The sequence below is a fragment of the Tympanuchus pallidicinctus genome, unplaced genomic scaffold, assembly GCF_026119805.1.
Source record: "Tympanuchus pallidicinctus isolate F22 unplaced genomic scaffold, pur_lepc_1.0 scaffold5, whole genome shotgun sequence".
Lineage (NCBI taxonomy): Eukaryota > Metazoa > Chordata > Aves > Galliformes > Phasianidae > Tympanuchus > Tympanuchus pallidicinctus.
The window spans coordinates 5,765,137-5,783,275 of NW_026294769.1; the positions used below are offsets into that span (position 1 = coordinate 5,765,137).

Genomic DNA, 18,139 nt, shown 5'->3' on the forward strand with positions numbered 1-18,139 from the left:
TTATCCCTGTTGTACACATTTGTACCTAAATCCAGGATCCAGTATTTACAGCCACTCGGCTGCCCGTTGCTGCAGCAGGTAGGATTTAGTGAATGAAGTGATCCCAGAGTGTCAGTCTGTTGAATCCTGTTTGGCATGGCGAGGAGTCAGCTGTCACGATAGCCCAGCTTACAAACACTCTACTTGCTTGCACCTCAGGGATTTGCTGCAGCTTCTGCGGGAGGTGATCACACAGATAACATTGCAGGCGATGCCAGCAGGCTGAAGAGACTGCTATTATCTCTGCAGCCTGCTGTAGCCTACCGCCCTGCCGTCAGAGCAGCTCCTCTCTTCTAGGATGCTCTCCTCTGACTCACTGAGCTCGGTTCCAGTCTTTAAATTCACATGTGGGAATAGCCAGATGCAGCAGATTACACACTACCGTAACTACTCTAACTGAGGCTCAAGATAATCTTAAAAAAACAGCAAAGCCGGTATTTTTCCCCCCAGACTTCAGAAAAGATATAGCCTGGCACCTCTATAAAGCTTAACAACAGCTGAGACAAACAAAAGCCACCTTTAGCACCTCTTTTTATTTTCCAGTGCATAGATAGTTTTTAATGCTTTAGCTAAAGCAATGAGAAATTCAAACAAGACAGACATTTTCCAGTCAGAGAAAGCATGCAGCATGCAGCACTTGCTATGTAATTTCCATTTTCCTTGACAAAGCCTGTACCAAACAACAAACTGCCATTATCTTCATCTTTTCTTGAATCTAGTTTGTGGGGAAAAAAGCCCTTCACGCAAGTTCAAATCTAGAAAACGAAACACTTTTTGGTCAGTTTATTTAAAATCTTGCCATGGATTAAAGCACATTTCAGATCTATTCAGTACTAAGCTCTTCTTCTGCAAGATACATTTCTAGTTTATCATCTTGTCTTCATATTCAGTAAACCGAAACAGCAGGTTTTTGGTTGTGGGTTGTTTTTTTTTTGTTTCCCCTAACCTAATTCTTTACTTCGTATATCACACAAGCATTTGTCCATAAATATTCTTTTAAAAATTCTTTTAATGAATCACCTTACAAATCTAACAAAGATGTTTGGTATCTTCTTTTGAACAGCTCATCATCTGATTTTAGAGGGCAAGCAAAAAGCTAACACCGCTAGATAGAAAAACGGCTATGAGGCCAAAGCAAGGATTCAAATTTCTGTAAAAACAAGTAATGAAATGCTTTCATCGTACCGTCAGGAAAAAAAGGGCCTTAAGAAGAGATTAAACAAACAGCACTGCAAAATACACAAGCGTGTTTTGGGAAAGAAGAAAATAAAGCAGAAAGGAAGTTGCCAATTATAATTGCACAAACAATTGCACGTAATGCCAGAATAGGTAGGAATTTTATGTGGGGCTGAGAGCATCAGGGGACCCAAAGCCAAAGAAGAAGGCTTGCCATCAGCGCTTTATACAAGCTGGATACACATATGTTAACCTAATTTCAATACTGAGCTGTGGGCACACTCCAATTAAGACTAAAATTTTACTTTTTTTTTTGTATTTCCAAAAGAAAATCATCTTAAACTCTGAATAATTTCTCCTTCATAGCTTCCTGCACTGAAACTATCAATTCTGACACCTCAACATTATTCTTCTGACCCAAGATGTATTTCAAATTACACTGAATTCCTGAGGGGGTGGAGGGGAAAAAGTAAAATCTTTTTTTCTTCAAGAAAAGCGTTTGAGTTATTTTTATAGTTTGCCACCTACAGTGAGACTTCCACTAAGGCTAGTTTATTCTTCATGAAAGAGAAGAACATCTGAAAGGGATTCTGGTTTCTAGCTGTTGAGTAAGAAAAATAATAAATGAAACAATCCTTTTCCTCTGCTCCTCAACGGTTCCCACACACATCAAACAGGCTGAAGAACATCCAGCCACTCTTACTTTAGTTAAACCCACAAATCTTTAACTAACATTTAGAAAAATATAATGAAGTTATCCACATAGCTTTAAAATAGTGATTTCCATTTGTAAGAAAGCTCCCGACTAAAACTCAGCAAAATTTCTATAAACAGCTTTTTTCTTTTTCTTTGGTGTAAATCCACATAAGATGACCTTATAGCAGCAATAAATGCAGGAAGATATTTCAAACGTTGTGGGAACCACAGCACTTGCACCTTGCTATTGCTGGAAGTCCTTCGTTTACTATTTGCATCAAACACCATCATTTTCAAGTTTTCCTTTGGCCCTTTCTCTTCTCAGAAAACAAATTTAAAAGGTAAATTATGGCGATGGTGGAGAGAGAATGAACGCATGAACTACTACCAAATGTAGATTTCATAGGTTACCTAACTAAAAAGAGGTTGATCAATGATACGCAGTTGACATCAATGTGCACAACAGATAAAAGCTTCACAGAAGCTTTGGAGTGGAGACACGAACATGCTGTAAGATTAATGTGGATATTTGTAAAGAACTGATTAGAAAACATCTCAATGTGCATACTGAAACAACAGCTGCAGCTTTCCTACGGGCCAAGACAAACCTAGGACCTGTAATTTCCTGAAGTATAAGCAAAAGAGATGCAACTTTTACATCATAAAACCTCCACTCACTGTGATATTATTTAGTATCATTATCTATCTTCTTAGATTAAGCTTAGATTACCCAAAAATGTACTATAAATATCAATTTCCATCTCAGTCAGTGACCTGCATCAACACATTTAATATTAAGCCTAAACAAGAAGACTATCAATAACTTTCTATGGTTTACTTCAGGCTCTGCTACAATGCTCTGTTTGTCTTTTAGCTCTATCAGCTTTTCTGTATTCCAGTGCTTTAATCTGCCTTAGCTCTACTGGTCTACATTAAGAGCTTGTTCTGAGATTTCTCACAAAAGGCGTTTTTTGTAGGAACCCATCTCCAGCAATAATGAACCAGTCAGGTAAATTTAATTTAGCAGGCAAGAGAATATTTAAGTGGAAAATATCTCTAGGCAAAAAAAAAAAAAGGCTTGGGCACAGAATAGCTCTGATTGCATGGCACACTTTGCACGGGGGCACTGAGATGTCCTCACCTCCATCCTCTGTTTTAATGTTTCTAGAATTTTGCCTGACAGAAGGACAAACTTTGAATAGATTCATAAAGAAAAACACTAAATATTTACCAATGCCATCTGATAGCATAAAAAATTGTACAAATTAACGGGAAATATTAACAATTTCTTTTTTCACCTTAGCTGTGTAAAGCTGAAATGCATTTTCTTGGCTAAACGTTCCATACTATTTCCTTTAAAAAAGAAGTAGACAGTTAACAACTCTCTACATAACTGATGAAAGGCCTGTCAGATCCCAACCCCAGCAGTTTAAGACTTATCTCAGCATATGTTTTATGAAGATTTTTAAAAATTTCAGTTAAAACAGTCCTCTCATTTTCAAGACAGCATAATGGAAGAGATTATATACCAAAGAATAAACAAAGAAACTAAATTGTCCAACGGTTTCTAGAAGAGCGCTGTATATTCTCAGTAGATTGAGTAGCACATACTATGCATGATGCATGTAAGCAAAGCTTATAATGTTTATAATGAAGGAAAAGGATCAACTTTCTGCAGCTACTCTTGGGACGCACTGGTAGACAACATGAGATGGGCAAAAATAATTTAAGGTATTAACGTTTTGTCTGCTCATCCCAGGAGAGAAAGAACAGCTTATCAGTCTCTGCCACTGACGGTCAACAAATCAGCTTGCTACAATTTCAGCATCCCACAGGTACCAGCTGTGATCTGCAGGGTCTGAAACCACCATTTGCCACGGTATGAACATCCTTATGGAAGTGTTACGCCACCTGTGAGTGCTATGAGCCTCGTGTGTAAGAACGGAAACATTCATCTCATATGTTTAAAATGACAACTAGATTTAAACTGACTGCATTTCTCTGAAACATTTGCATGGTAATAGAATCAATATACTAAAAAAGGATAAACAGCATTCCAGTCTAATCCTTTAAAGTTCATACCACATTTTGCCCCATCCGGGGAAAAGCAAGCAAAACAAGAAAAGGAAGCTAATAAGGTGCAGAATTTTCATTTTGAAACAACTACTCCAGTTGCTTCAAGCTTAAAAAAGAAGTCAAAAGAGCCAATTAAAAAAAAAAGAAAGAAAGAAAACAGCTTCACAATTCAGTGTTATTCTCAAGCAAAACTACATCTGTCTTCCTCTGGAATCTTCTCTATCATAATCAAGACATTCCACTTACAAAAAACAACTCCTATATTTTGTAATCTGCACTATTTAAAAAGATCTTGTTCATATTAAAAGCACACAAGACATTTGAAATTAATAGAAACATGAATTCTTTTTCAGTTCTGCCAACATCTAGAAGTCACATTTTCAAAACCATTTCTCAAAGTGATCTATAAGGCAAATTATTTCATCATTTAGAAGAGCATCATTCTTAAAATTTTGAGTAAAGCTTCAGCATACAGTTGAGAGAAGACTCAGACATCTCCAAAACTGTGAAGGATCACCCAGACCTAGAAGCCAAAGTGAGGCATAAATTCATAACTACTAAAACTCTTGCATTAAATTAACACTGCATGAACTAATAGGAATTTTATTTACAAGATGAATTTCCCATCTGAAAGATAAACAGGTAGACTTTCCACACAAATCCTATCTTTGGCAAGTTAGTATCTCTACCTCACCCCAGAATGCTCTAACACAAGCAAAACTGTATCAATAAACAAATCTGAAGACAAGCCTTCAAAAGACGAGTTCCCACACCATAATTAAAATTCTGAAAGGCTGCTAACTTTGCCTTTCCCTCAACATACAATGTGCCCACAGTTTAAATGCTTGGAGCACAGCTGTGCCACTAGGATCTTGTTTCTTCAGCTCCACACACAAAGATCATCCTGTTCCCAAACCCAGTCTTGTTCCTCCTCAGTCTCACAGATAATATTGCTGATCTGCACGGAGCGGAATCGTCTCACAGCGGCTCTCTGCACTTACATTCAGCACGTTGTTTCCTGTTCTTTCCTACCAGAGCTGACAGCTGCCAAAAACACTCTAAACTGAATCAGAAATTGTACTCTACAATGAATTATGTGAACATCCCTAATGTGAGATTTCCAAGAAGTCCTTTCCACCTAATGAGGAGCTTCAATTAAAATAAATAAACAAGTAAATAATAATTAATAAAATAAAAGGGGGGGGGGGGGGGGAGGGCATGCTTTTAAGTTAGAGCTACCTTCTTAGTTGGTTAACCTCAGGAAAGTATTTTGTGATCGATGGTAAAGAGATATTCTCAGCTGAGTTGTGAATATTCCCCCTTTCTACATCTTGGTTAAGGCATTTGTCAAGAGCAACTGTTATCAAGACACTTAAGTACTCAGGTTTTAATTAAAACTATTGGGAAATGAACCATTTACCCAACTATTCAGTTCTCTAAGCCAGGATCTAAACAAGTCCTTCCTGTCTCCAGCTCAGCAGAACATGCCCTAGCTGTTGCTCATGCCTGCAGTAAGAAAGATTATAAAAAAGCACATGACATTAGAAAACTCTCCTTACTCATTAGGCTGTTATTTTCTTGAGTTTAAGTCTGTTCTGTGCTGTAGCCAAGGAACTGGAGTACATATACCACTTGCTTTTCAAAGAAATGGTGAGACATTCAATGTCCCCAGCCTTCTGTTTATCTGGAAAGCCTTTGGGAAAATTCTGACTCCTCAACACAGTCACTACTGCACAACGCCAAATCAGCTTGAAGGATCCCAGCCACTGTCAGCAAAACCACAACAAACCAGATTCAGATAATTCAAACAAAATCTTCTGGATGAGTCCAAGGAATGCAGCTCCACATACATGCACTACTTAGCAGTGGGTGGGAGGGGAGAAGAAATATGCCATTGCGTTGCAGAGAACAGTTTTCTGCAGAAAATAGAATAAGTGTTCCATTTGAGAAATACTTGCTGTCCTAATGAGAAATACGGAAGAAATGCTAGGTTTTAAACATTAATGTTATTATCCAAGTTGCCCTTAATCATCCTTTTCACTGTTTTGTTTATTTCATTTTTCTGAAGCAGTCTCCTCTACCAGTCTTTCAAGACCCTTGCTCTTTCCTCCTCACTCCAAAAAATAAAAGGAATCAGCTGGTTGGCAAGAAAAAAAAAATCTAGTCAAAACAAGGTTCACTTTTCCAAACCAGCTGTAACTGCACATACAGGAACTGGATGCTTCTTAACATAAATCTCTGCTGATTATCTTAACTGGAAATACATAAAGACAAAAGGAAAGGATTGGAATATATTTTATCCAAAGTCTTCAAAATATTGAAATACGTTCCTGATTTAAAATTCGTTTCTTTTAAGTCACTTCAAAGGAAAATGAACACTTCTAGTAACCAAACTAAGTCATTCAAAAAAAAAAAAATAAGTGGTACTTCTGAAGTTCCATACATATGCATGTGGAGAAATTGCTTCTGCCATCTATCTGGGCTACCTGCTGGTCAGTGTTACTGATCAAAATACATTTCTTATTCCACTTCTGCTAAGTTTGAACTGTACAAATACATTGTTGTTATTCACACAGAGTTTTCATCAAGACCTCTCTGCTTTTTATTTCTGCTGAGCACCACATAAGAGAAGTTATGTCCCTGTAAGTAGTACTGGTTAAGTCATGGAGCACTGGTAGTTATGGCAGATGGAGCCCAGCAACAACCCAACACCTCACTGTTTCTGGAAGCAGAGACGGCACATGAACACTGAATGCACCTGAAGGATTTTGAGCATTAGCCTTTAACACAGAAAACTTGCAAACTCCCACAAATTCTTTCACTATGTATTAAAAAAATACTCCAGAAAAATACTCCAGCAACTGCTCCGGTACCTCCAGTTAGTACATCTAACAGAAGGACAAAATCAGAAATGGGCATTTTTTTCTCTCTCACTCTGTGAAGACTATACATGCTGAATTCTTAACAATTACAGTCAGAGATTTGTTACTAAACATATTTAAGTGTATTTAGATCCTAGGTTTACCACAACGAGAATAGGGGAGCAAAAAGCCCACAGCACAGGGGTTCATTATTCTTCAATGCTTAACAGATGTTAAAAACAGAAACACTACAGGAAATATACTGACCAACAAGTCCCCAGATGTGTGATTGTTGCTACATTGTAATTAACATTTTTTTCTAGCTACTCTGAATTTTAGATGTAGAACAATTCAGTTCTGGAAAAGTAAAACATGTTTTACATCCATTGAAAAAAAATTAGGTTTAAATCAAAATATGAGCATGGCCACATACTTCACAAAAGTGAAAATTTGTTCAACTTACACCATCACCATTCACCAGAGTTGTGAAATGTAGTTACGAAATGGCCAGTTTGATTCCATACTTCAGAAAGCAATCACAGGCAATTGAGACAATAATGCTTCTTCAAATAGCAATTAGAACTCAGGTGTAAGAAAATATTGTTAATTGCCAGAGTTTCTGCATGTTTTCCTTTCTGAGTTAGTTCCTCCTGAACAATGCATATCTGCATTGTAAAAGTTTTATGCTGGTTTTATATTTTAACTGAGTTATAAAAAGAGATCAAAACAGACTTATACATATTCCTATTACTGACAAAAATATGAGCTTGGTATTCTTAAGAACTTAAACTTTATTTATTACTATCCTTTAAAAACTCACAAAATTGTATTATCTCCTGCAATTTTGTTTCATAAAAATAATAAAATGTTTCTTCCTACAGGATGAAATTGTAAAAATCAGTAAAATAATACTTCTCAAATAAAAGTCAACACAGAAATGTAAAAGCATCTCATAAAGGCTACAGCTTCAATAACAGAATAAGGCTGTGTTATTCCACAAACAGTAAAAGATGATAAAGTGCTACTCAGTTTACTCTAGTTCTGAGGATTGTTAATCTCAGCAGTCCTACAAAGATGATGTGAGGATACCACAGTTTCATACCACTTTATGAAAGCATCCAGGATACAAAAAGAATGCAACATCAACCTGCAGGGCACATTTTCTTTAGATGTTAATCTGTACTGGTACCCAGATCTCTCAATCAGTTGTTGATCAAACTGATTCTGGTACAACTGCACTTAGTTCTACCAAATTTTTTAGGATGAAAGGATAAACACATTTAAGCCTGTCCTACAAAATCAACCAGCAATTAGAGTGCACGTATTTTGTTATCTGAGACAATGAGAAAAATCAGCATAAAACATGCCATAATGAACCAACCCAGTCAGGCCATGATGAATATCCCCCTTAAAATATCAGCAACCAAAGAAATAAAATAAAATAAAATAAAAATTCTAAGACACCAATCAAACATTTCTGTTTAATACCACGTTTAATACTGTTGAATCAATTCACTTACCCAGCTTATTTATTTATTTTTTAAAACTTTTCCTCTACAGACTTTCTGCTACTGAGCTCCACTTTTATTTCCTCACTCTTCACTACAAATTCCCTCCATTTAAGATTTTTAAGTAAGCCCTCCTATTATTCATCAGGAGAACTGATTACTTTCTAAGAGCTCTGAGGTCTCATCGTAACACAGTCCAATGTAGCATGGCTGCTGCTGAGAGTGAAAATAATCTCAAGAGGGAGCCAAGGGAATTAAAAAACAAAACCAGAAAACAATAACAATGAAAAACCACTGAAGGAAAAAAGTTTTTCTTTGACTTTCCCCATTGATTTTACTGCACCTTAGAAAGTTCTGCTCGATTACTCTTTCAGCGAGAAAAGGAGCTGCATGGAATATGTTGTATTTTAGCATGGATATTTTTCAATCAGTTGCTAGAGAGCCATATCCATTAGTTTCCTGGAAGTGCAGGAATTTGAATTTAGACTCCGTATGTCCCTTACGTGTTTCTGTAGAAAGTAAAACATGACCAATCAGCTTTACTAGTTCTTTCCAGATGGCTGCCTTAGAAGCTTTCCATCAGCATATTTGCAGGTTCTGACATGCAACTAGACTTCCCTACTCTGTGTGTCTAAGCAATCTCCACATCACTGATCCCTTAAAGCTTACATTAAGGAATGAGCATATGCCTAATGAGGCTATTGTTACATTCAACAAAAATAACCAGTGCTTCTCATGAGGAGAAATATTTTTTAAGATTCCAATTTCTTACATAGAATTAATATATATATTCTGGGGCAAAACCTGAAGCATTTCTGATATATCCACAGACAATAAGGGGAGTCCAAGACTTGAAAATACACTTTGAACATAACAAGTCCATACAAGCATTTCTGAATTTTAAATGTAGCATCATGGGATGACCTAGGTTGAAACAGACCTCACAAATTCATCTAGTCTAACCTGATTAAAAGGATGCAACAACTATGAAACCAGACCAGATTAATCACTGCTTTATCCAGTCTGTCCTTAAGAACTTGATGTTCTTTTAAAACCTTCTTTTAACTGGGACTTTATTTTTGCTACATCACTAAAAGATTAAAACACAGCTGCATTAAAAGTGATGCAGAATTTCTGGTTTGGCACATGTAACAGAGACCAGTAATTTACTACTTGATTGCAGGAGAAGCAAAATGAAGTCAACAGGATATACACTTTCAGAATGACCTCACAAAATGAGAAATGGAGGAAGTCACTGGCCAGAGAAACTCTACTGCTTCCACCTGTATGTAGTGATGACGAAAAGTGATCATGTGAAAAGTATGCAAGAACATCCACTTAAACCTGTTCCTCAACCATTTCCTCCTCTCTGCTAAACACAAACACTCCTCCCAATGCCAAGGTTAAGAATATTTGCCACTTTTGCCAGCAAAAGTAGCAGCAAACTAGAATCAGGAAAGGAAAAGGAGACGTCATGGGCAGCTATATTACATAGTTTACAGAATCACAGAATGGTTTGGGTTCGAAAGGACTTTTAAGATCATCTAGTTCCAACCCCTCTGCAATAGGCAAGGACACCTCCCTCCAGACCAGGTTGCTCAAAGTCCATCCAGCCTGGCCTTGAATGCTTCAGGGGATGGGGCATCCACAACCTCTCTGGGCAACCTGTTCCAGCGTCACACCACCCTCACAATAAAGAATTTCTTCCTAATATCTAGTCTAAATCTACCCTCTTCTAGTTTAAAGCCATTTTCTTTTGTTCTGTCATTACATGCCCTCTTTCCCCAGCTCTCTTCTAGGGCCCCTTCAGGTACTGGAAGGCTGCTACGAATTATCCCCAGAGCCTTCTCCAGGCTGAAGTGCCCCTTCAGAGGGCTCAGAGTTCTGTGGCAGAAGAAAAACTGTGTGAAATTACCCAGATGGTCCTTGGAAATGAAAAACCACCCCAGGTGCATAAAAACATGCACTGATGGCAGCTTGTTGGGAACAAGGCAGCCAGCACACAGCTGCGATGCTCCCCACCCTCACACCTAAGAGCTGTCTCCAGCCCCATGGCTCCATCAGGCTGTTCACTCCAGGAAGGGGAATCGGTGGTTCCCCTCCATAGGCCAGCACCAGCTGTTTGAAAACAAAACATGGGTAAAAAGACAGCTCAACAAGTAACTTCTCATACCAAAGGAACTTCTTTCAGGATTTGTTGCACCTAGGACAGTTACAGTAAATAAATGTTCCAGAATGCTCTCCTTAAATGACAACATTCTATCAACATTTGTAGCGCACAATTTTAGTGTGATCTGCCTGAAAACCATGCTCCAGAGAAGAAACTGGTGTCAGAGAAAGGCTAGTTTGCAAGCAAAATAACCCCCTTGGGAAACCTACAGGCATCAGAATTGCTGGTTTATATCCACCTACTACCTCCCAGAGATCAGCTGTACAAATCCAGCTGTTCTGAAGCAGAGACTTTACACGCAGATTTCCTTTCCAACAGCAATTTATAAGAGATTTGGCAGCTCTCTGTGACCAACTGTACATTCAACATAGTATTATAATGTTTCTTCATTTTCTCAGATATAGCAAACTCCTCAACAGTGCAAAGAGATTTCACTGTGTACAAAAATGCCAGAGAAAAATTAACCATGTAGTTCTGCCTATAGTTAGAGTCAGCATGGAAAACACAGAGGTATCCGTCACATTTTCCTGGATTTGGTTTTGCTGTAAGACCATTGCATAACTTAGAAGCAGAAATCAGTGCATATAAACTTGATGTATAGAAAACACAGAAAATCAAAATGTGAGATTCAGTGAATCTTCAAAACCCATGTCAAAACCATGCTTAGGACTGAACAACCCCATGGAAATAATTCACACCAAATTTAACGTTTATTCAAGCCTGAGCTAGAATTTGGCTGTCACTAAACTCTGACCATCTGATACAGTAAGGCTATAAAGCAATGATTATGATCTAACAGACCACAGCCAATTGCTGACATTTTATTCAAGTTTACTTATGCTCAAAACATGTTTTTAGCTGGAAACTGTTCGGTGAGAAAGTCGGGATAGAGAATTCTTGTTTTACTTTCATACTGTAGCTCTTTTATTTATCTGGCCCAGAGCACAAGAACATATTTAAATAAAAAACAACGTATACATACATGGACACACAGACACGGACACCCTATTCAAATCATCTTTATGGCAACTTAGGCTAGTAATGCTTCTTGGAAAAAATATTTGTGATTACATGGAAATGTATGATTTATTAAGCCTTCAAAGCAGCTGATAATTGTGAAGTTGAACTTCAGCTAATAAAATGCCCGCGCTTCCGTTCAAGCTCAAATTTGCTTGGCAACTAAGTTGAACTGACACTGCTGCATTTATGATCTTTTACTAATTTACACCAGCAGAGTGTGAAATCCAATTGACTGCTCAGCTCTGCATCCTCTGAGCTGCTCATAAGGCTTTCCATCAAATGATTATCCGGATGGGCAGCCTGCAATTTGGAAATATTATCAGGAGGTAATTGATTCATCAAGAAACAGAATTCTTAAATTAACATTTAATGTCTGGTACACCACATTCCCCAGTATCACTTTCTGCATGTGATCACATCTGGTTATGCAGCAGAAGCTGATCCCTTGCTGTTTTGTGTCTTGGAAACTACAGCCTGCACCTTTTGCCCCGTGGCCCCAGTGCAACAAAGCAAAGCAAGCAACATACCTAGTCATTGTTATGAGCTGCTTTCCCTATGGGCCTGGGTTGTAACTTTTTCATTTCCTGCAGCTGCAGAGGTTGTCAGACAGTCTCACAGGCAGTGCTTTGGCTCTGAGCCATGGGTGGGGAGATCTCTGTCCTTACTCATAGCCCACACTTTGCTTGCTCACAGTCTTAAAGCAGCAAATTTTTCTCTTCTGCAGCCTTGCTCTGCTTTTAAGCGAACGCTTGCTGTTTATATATTTTTTCCTTCTTTACTTCCACAGCAAACGGTGAAAATATCCACTTAAGAACTTTGTCATCTCAAACTCAGCTCTTATTTGTCAACCATCTTGTTAGATGGTGTCAGTTATTTGATGCTCCTTACTGTACCATAAATCCTTTGAGAGATATTGAAGTTGTGGGAAAAAAAAAACCACCACCACCACCAACAAAAACAGAACAAAAGAACTGCTGAAAAGACATTTTTCAGTTTATGGCACCAGTAAAGACTGCATCCTCAGTGTAAAATCAAAAGTCAGCATTCGGTATTGCAGTACAACAGGTAAAAAAAATTACAAACAATTTCAAATATGTGCCAATTTTTTTTTCCCTGAATTTACAAGCTTGATTTTGCTATACTGATTCCTGTCCCTTGCCTTTTACCCAAAACTTTGTGGCTGTTTAAATGTCCTGCAAGCAAAGGAAAGAAAACTGCATATATAAAAAAGAATGTTCAACAGAATGAAAAGAAACCTTGGTAAAGGAGAAAAGCTCCAAATAAAGCAATGGGAACATTCTTTCTCACCCATACCCAATAACATGTGGAGAATCATTGAAAATAAAAATGTTGCTGTATGCATTACTTGTGAAAAACATGTTCTTCTAAAGCTAGTAATTTATTTTTTGTAGAGTGCACCAACTGTTATCCAGCCTCTTCACTACCCACTTGTTTGTCTTTTTCCCCATTATAAAAGGGATTTTTTTTTTTAAATGTACTCATCTGCAAAAAGGCATATTAAATTGATTACATGACCCAAAAAACTTATAAAAATAGATCAGATATCCAGCAGAGCAAGCAAGAGGTCTGGAATCTGCAATCAACACTATCTACCTATGAATGTCTTTTTTTCCCTGTAATACTTTTCTGTATGCTTAACAAAATATTTGTTTGCTGAATTATTACACAATTCTGAAGACTGAAGATCTCGAAGATACAATAAATGCCTTTTTAAAAAAAAAAAAAATATATTTTTTTTTACTCGTTGATACTAAGTAGGTATTTTAAACAATACATCTTCCTAGAACAACCATGGCCTGGGTTGAAAAGGACCACAATGATCATCTGGTTTCAACCCCCTGCTATGTGCAGGGTTGTCAACCACCAGACCAGGCTGCCCAGAGCCACATCCAGCCTGGCCTTGAATGCCTCCAGGGATGGGGCATCCACAACCTCCATGGGCAACCTGTTCCAGTGCATCATCACCCCCTGCATGAAAAACTTCCTCCTAATATCTAACCTAAACCTCCCCTGTCTCAGTTTAAAACCATTCACCCTTGTCCTGTCACTATCCATCCTCGTAAACAGCCATTCCCTCTCCTGTTATATGCTCCCTTCAAGTACTTGGAAGGCCACAATGAGGTATCCCCGTAGCCTTCTCTTCTTCTGGGCTAAACAAGCCCAGTTCCCTCAACCTTTCTTCATAGGAGAGGTGCTCCAGCCCTCTGATCATCTCAACGGCCCTCCTCTGGACCAGCTCTAAGAGCTCACTGTCCTTCCTGTACTGGGGACTCCAGGCCTGGATGCAATAGAAGACAAGTAACAACTACAAAATTATGTAAGCAAGTGAAGAGATTTGCTTTCTGGGCTGTCATCTCTTGTCTTTTAGCATCAGAATAAAACAATATTACCTTCTGTGACTGATGAGCTTTGGACAGACACAGAATGACCAAGACCAGCTGTCAGAACAAGGCACTTCATGGAACACACTTTCTGCTTTCATAATCTTTCTTATCACCCTCTTTTGGATGATCACCATTTCATGTAGTTAGGACATTAAATATTACCCAATGCATTCTTACTTAGCAATGAAATCTTGCTGTAAACTAGAAAAGGGCTTGCTGTTTCAAAACTTCGAAGCCCGCTTCACCTTTGAGATGCCTTTCTAGCTCTAGTTGTCAATCAGACAGGATTGTTAAATGCTGTTGAAAAGATCAGAATTGTAGGATCTCTAGAATCTAAACTATGGGTTTCCAGGAAAACTTTGAAAGTTGTTTCATGGGAGTAACTCAAATGAGCAGACATTACTGAAGACCTACAGAGTCCAAATGATACTGAAAAGAGTGTAACTCTATTAATTTTACAATGCTCCGCCCCTTCTTCTCTCCAAACAAATGCTGAAGGAAAAATATCAATACAGATTATGTCCACTGGTTGGATTAATAAATGTAACCTCTCTCCCCCAGGAGTCTGACAGGCCCAGTGTTCTTCACGTAACATAAATTGCTCAGTACAATCTACTTCTTAATAAAATTCTCTGTTTTCAAATGCCAAGTACCCAAGCTGCAAAGGGAATTGGAATTATCAATTCTGTACTTAGAAAAAATACATCTGTTAAGATTTGCATGATTTCAATCCATCAATCAAGAAGAAATGCTTCCATGAAACCTAACTGCACTTTTATTATCAAAAAAGCCTGCAAAATTTATCTTCCCAAATGGGAACGCAAGAAGTCAAAAATGTTTTCTGATTAAATTCTTCGGATGTTTTCAATCACACTGAGTTCAGAAAGTTTCTCCTGTGCTTGCTCCTGACATAAGTAATATAAATTCTTCCTATTTTAGTCAAGCATGTTAATACAGGGTCAGTATTAAATGTGAAAATGTGTGATGTTCTAGCTGGGATGGATGGAAAATTTGGAAAAAAAAAAAAAAAAAAAAAAAAAGCATATTTATAAAAAATTCTCTAAAGACATGATTTTGTTCTGGGAAAAAAGTCTTCCCCAGCACCATTTTCTTATTAAGTTTGTTACTAGAAATAAGAAGCTTTTTGAAAGGCATCTTTTCCTCCAGCATGTGCTGAAACACCTAATGAACTAGTTATTATTTTAATTCACACTGCTTTCTGTTAAAAGACTTCAAACAGCTTCAAATGAGGCAAGCAAATATCTTTTCTAATAATTAACAATTCTGTGAGCCTGAAAATTTATCGAGCCAAAGGATGAAACTATAGTACAGCAAAACCATAAAAACTAAAAACAAAAAAAAAATTATCAGATTTTTACTACATCCTGCAGGGCCTCATTCTTCCATTCAAAATAAAAGCAAAGTAAGATTTCAGAATCCAGCTGCACTGAAACAATAAATTAATTTTGTCTTTACTCGCCCGGAAAACTCAGTTAAGTAAAATACTGAATTTGTAACAGCTCATTCCAATGCCAGGGCACATGGATGTGCATATCCAGCTCTTCTGTAACTGAGCCTGATTTTATCATGACTTCTTACTGCAGGATTTTTCAGGAAATACTGATATTACATGCATAGGAGGTTTTTGTCACACATTCTACACATGATAGGTATAGATATATATTGAAGCTTGATCTAATATGATATGCAAATTTGTTTACCAAAACATAATTCACATAAATCTCTTCCATCTTCTGCCACATCTTCACTTAACAAAGACAAATGCTGTTTATGAAAGAATCAATAGCATGGCTGTAGGATCCTAAGAACTAAAAACTGCTTTATCTAACTAAAAATTAGAAACCAAGGCAGAGTAAGAACAATGAAGTGCCCATTTATCAAGCACTCGCTATTACCCAAAACTCATGCTGCTGTCAGCTAGACTTCGCTTCCATCATTTCTTACCTTTGTGGTTAAAGATCCCCTCCATCTCCATACTACTGCGAGAGTGAGCAATGCAGAGGGACCCACAGGGGACCAGGCCTTCTGCAGCTGGGGACCGATCTGTAGTTCGAACCAGACACCAGTCGGGTTTGTCATGAGGTCGCTCCAGGACCTCCACAGTCTGCCCACGGCGGATTGTCAGCTCATTACTATTGCAGGCGGTGAAATCATGTATTACCACCGTCAGCTCGCACCCACCAGACAACTGTGAGGGAAAACAAGAGCAAGAAGCCAGATGAACGCTCATTATCAAACCAACCGTCACGCACCATTACCTATTCAGGATTCCTGGCAGGGTTCGTATTTTGGATGAGATAGCAAGCTTCTGGGGCTTTCCACATCAAGAATAGAGCACTTCAAAATCAAGCAGTTATGATGCTTCTAGTACAGATTTTTAACTCTGCTTGTATCTGCTTATGTTCCAAACACACTGGTTGTGACAGGGTTGGGTGGAGAATTCAAGCAGTTTTTCTTGCTAGACTGCTCCTTACCCTCAAAGTTGAAGAAGCAGCCACTTAAAATTATGTCTTATGGCTGATAACTCACAGCAAAAAGCCAGGTATTAGTAAATGCAATCGCTATGAGATTTGTCATCTTGCAAACCCAAGGCAGAAAGAGGTCTGTTTCAAATGAACTTACTAACCCATTCCCATGCCATTTACAGTTCTTTCTCAGGTCACAAAATAACACAGTATAATCCATACATGAATACAAAAATCAGCATAAACTTCTTCACATAATATTCCCAAATACCTAACTACATGATACAACTTCCGCCTTCTTGCTGATTCCCCAATTAAACCACACAAACTTGATTTAGAAGCATGCAAGGGTTTCCCCACTACTTCCAAAACACTTCATTAGAACTTTTTTCCCTAAGGTTACATTTCCTCTTTGTTTCATCTGCTTTGATCAGAAATGAAAATTATTATATACACTTTGCAAAGTTCCCAAGATTGCTCAGTGCCAGAACACTCATCCAACTTAACTAAACAGCCTGGGAATGCCTTCTCCTTCCACGTAGCAACAGTGTTCCAGGCTACTTCAGACTTTCGTGTCTGAATACTTCCAGCTCATGGTGCTTTAGTGCCACATTCCCATTACAACCCAGCTAGTATGGCTTCCTGCAGATTCAGTAGTTTAGATCAAGCTAGTCAACTCCTCCAACTCAGGGAGGTAAATCCTGCAATGCTCAACTCAGACAAGGGAGGACAAACGCTCTCTGAGAGTCACAGTCACAGCTAATATAGAAGCATGTGCTCTACCCACAAACTGAATGATTCCTGCCATTTTATTGCTGCCTATTTACACTCAGGTTCTTAACTGCCTGCTGGCTACATCTCACAAGCTTTAGGAGAAGAAGATAAGTCTACATTGTTATTTATTAGTTTTCCTTACCGAAGTTTTCATTGCCTTGCACCAAAACATCAGATAGAATCTTTGCTAGGATAACACCATTTCTTATCAAGAAAGAATTTTAAAGCAGAGGGCAAAAAAAGGAAAAATCCAATAAACTAAAAGGCTAATTACAACTTCCTCCCTAGTGGGTCCTGCAACAACAGCATATAACTCCTAGCAGACAGTTTAACTCCAGAGCTTTCCCATGGTCCATGATTACTAATCTCAATGGCTACCCTTACTTGCATCCACACACCCAGAAAAAAGTTTCCTTTGGGGGAATGCAGAGGCTAACAAGGATAAAAACAAAACAAAACAAAACCCACATCCTTATACAACTATTGTTTAGAGATGGTAAATCAAGTTCCACCCATTTTGATCCAGGCTAGAAGTTAATCACGTTGTTACTACTACATCTCTTCAGATAGTCCCAACACTCAAATTATGACTGCTATATTTTCAAAGCATGCTACCTTCTCCCTCATTAAAAACTTCCTTTTTCTCTTCCCTCTCATTCTCCATATTGTGTGAGTTTTTAGCCCATGCAAAACTATGCCAAAGGGGAAAAAGTAAGAGCTTTCCCTTGTTTTCTGGTATTGATTTACGTTACAGCCTTCTTCAGACAAACTAAGAAACAATTGAAACCATCTGGATGGCTGATGGGGACTAAGAAAAAGCTGACAGAATATGACTTCAGAGACCAAATTTTTCCCAGGGAATTTCATATGCACCCCCCCACCAGTGCAATCATCAAGACAGTAACAAGTAGACACTCTTCAGAAAATC

The 18,139-nt window shown here is 38.1% G+C and overlaps 1 protein-coding gene across 4 annotated transcripts in view; it reads right to left on the minus strand.

The window, feature by feature from the left end:
• TRIO (trio Rho guanine nucleotide exchange factor) overlaps positions 1-18,139 on the minus strand; it is a 223,615-nt gene that overhangs the window by 47,283 nt on the left and 158,193 nt on the right. For all 4 annotated transcript variants that reach the window (XM_052704062.1, XM_052704064.1, XM_052704065.1 and 1 more), the window contains one exon: positions 15,917-16,160. In XM_052704062.1, coding sequence (XP_052560022.1) covers positions 15,917-16,160 — 244 coding nt within the window. The remainder of the gene's footprint in view (positions 1-15,916; positions 16,161-18,139) is intronic.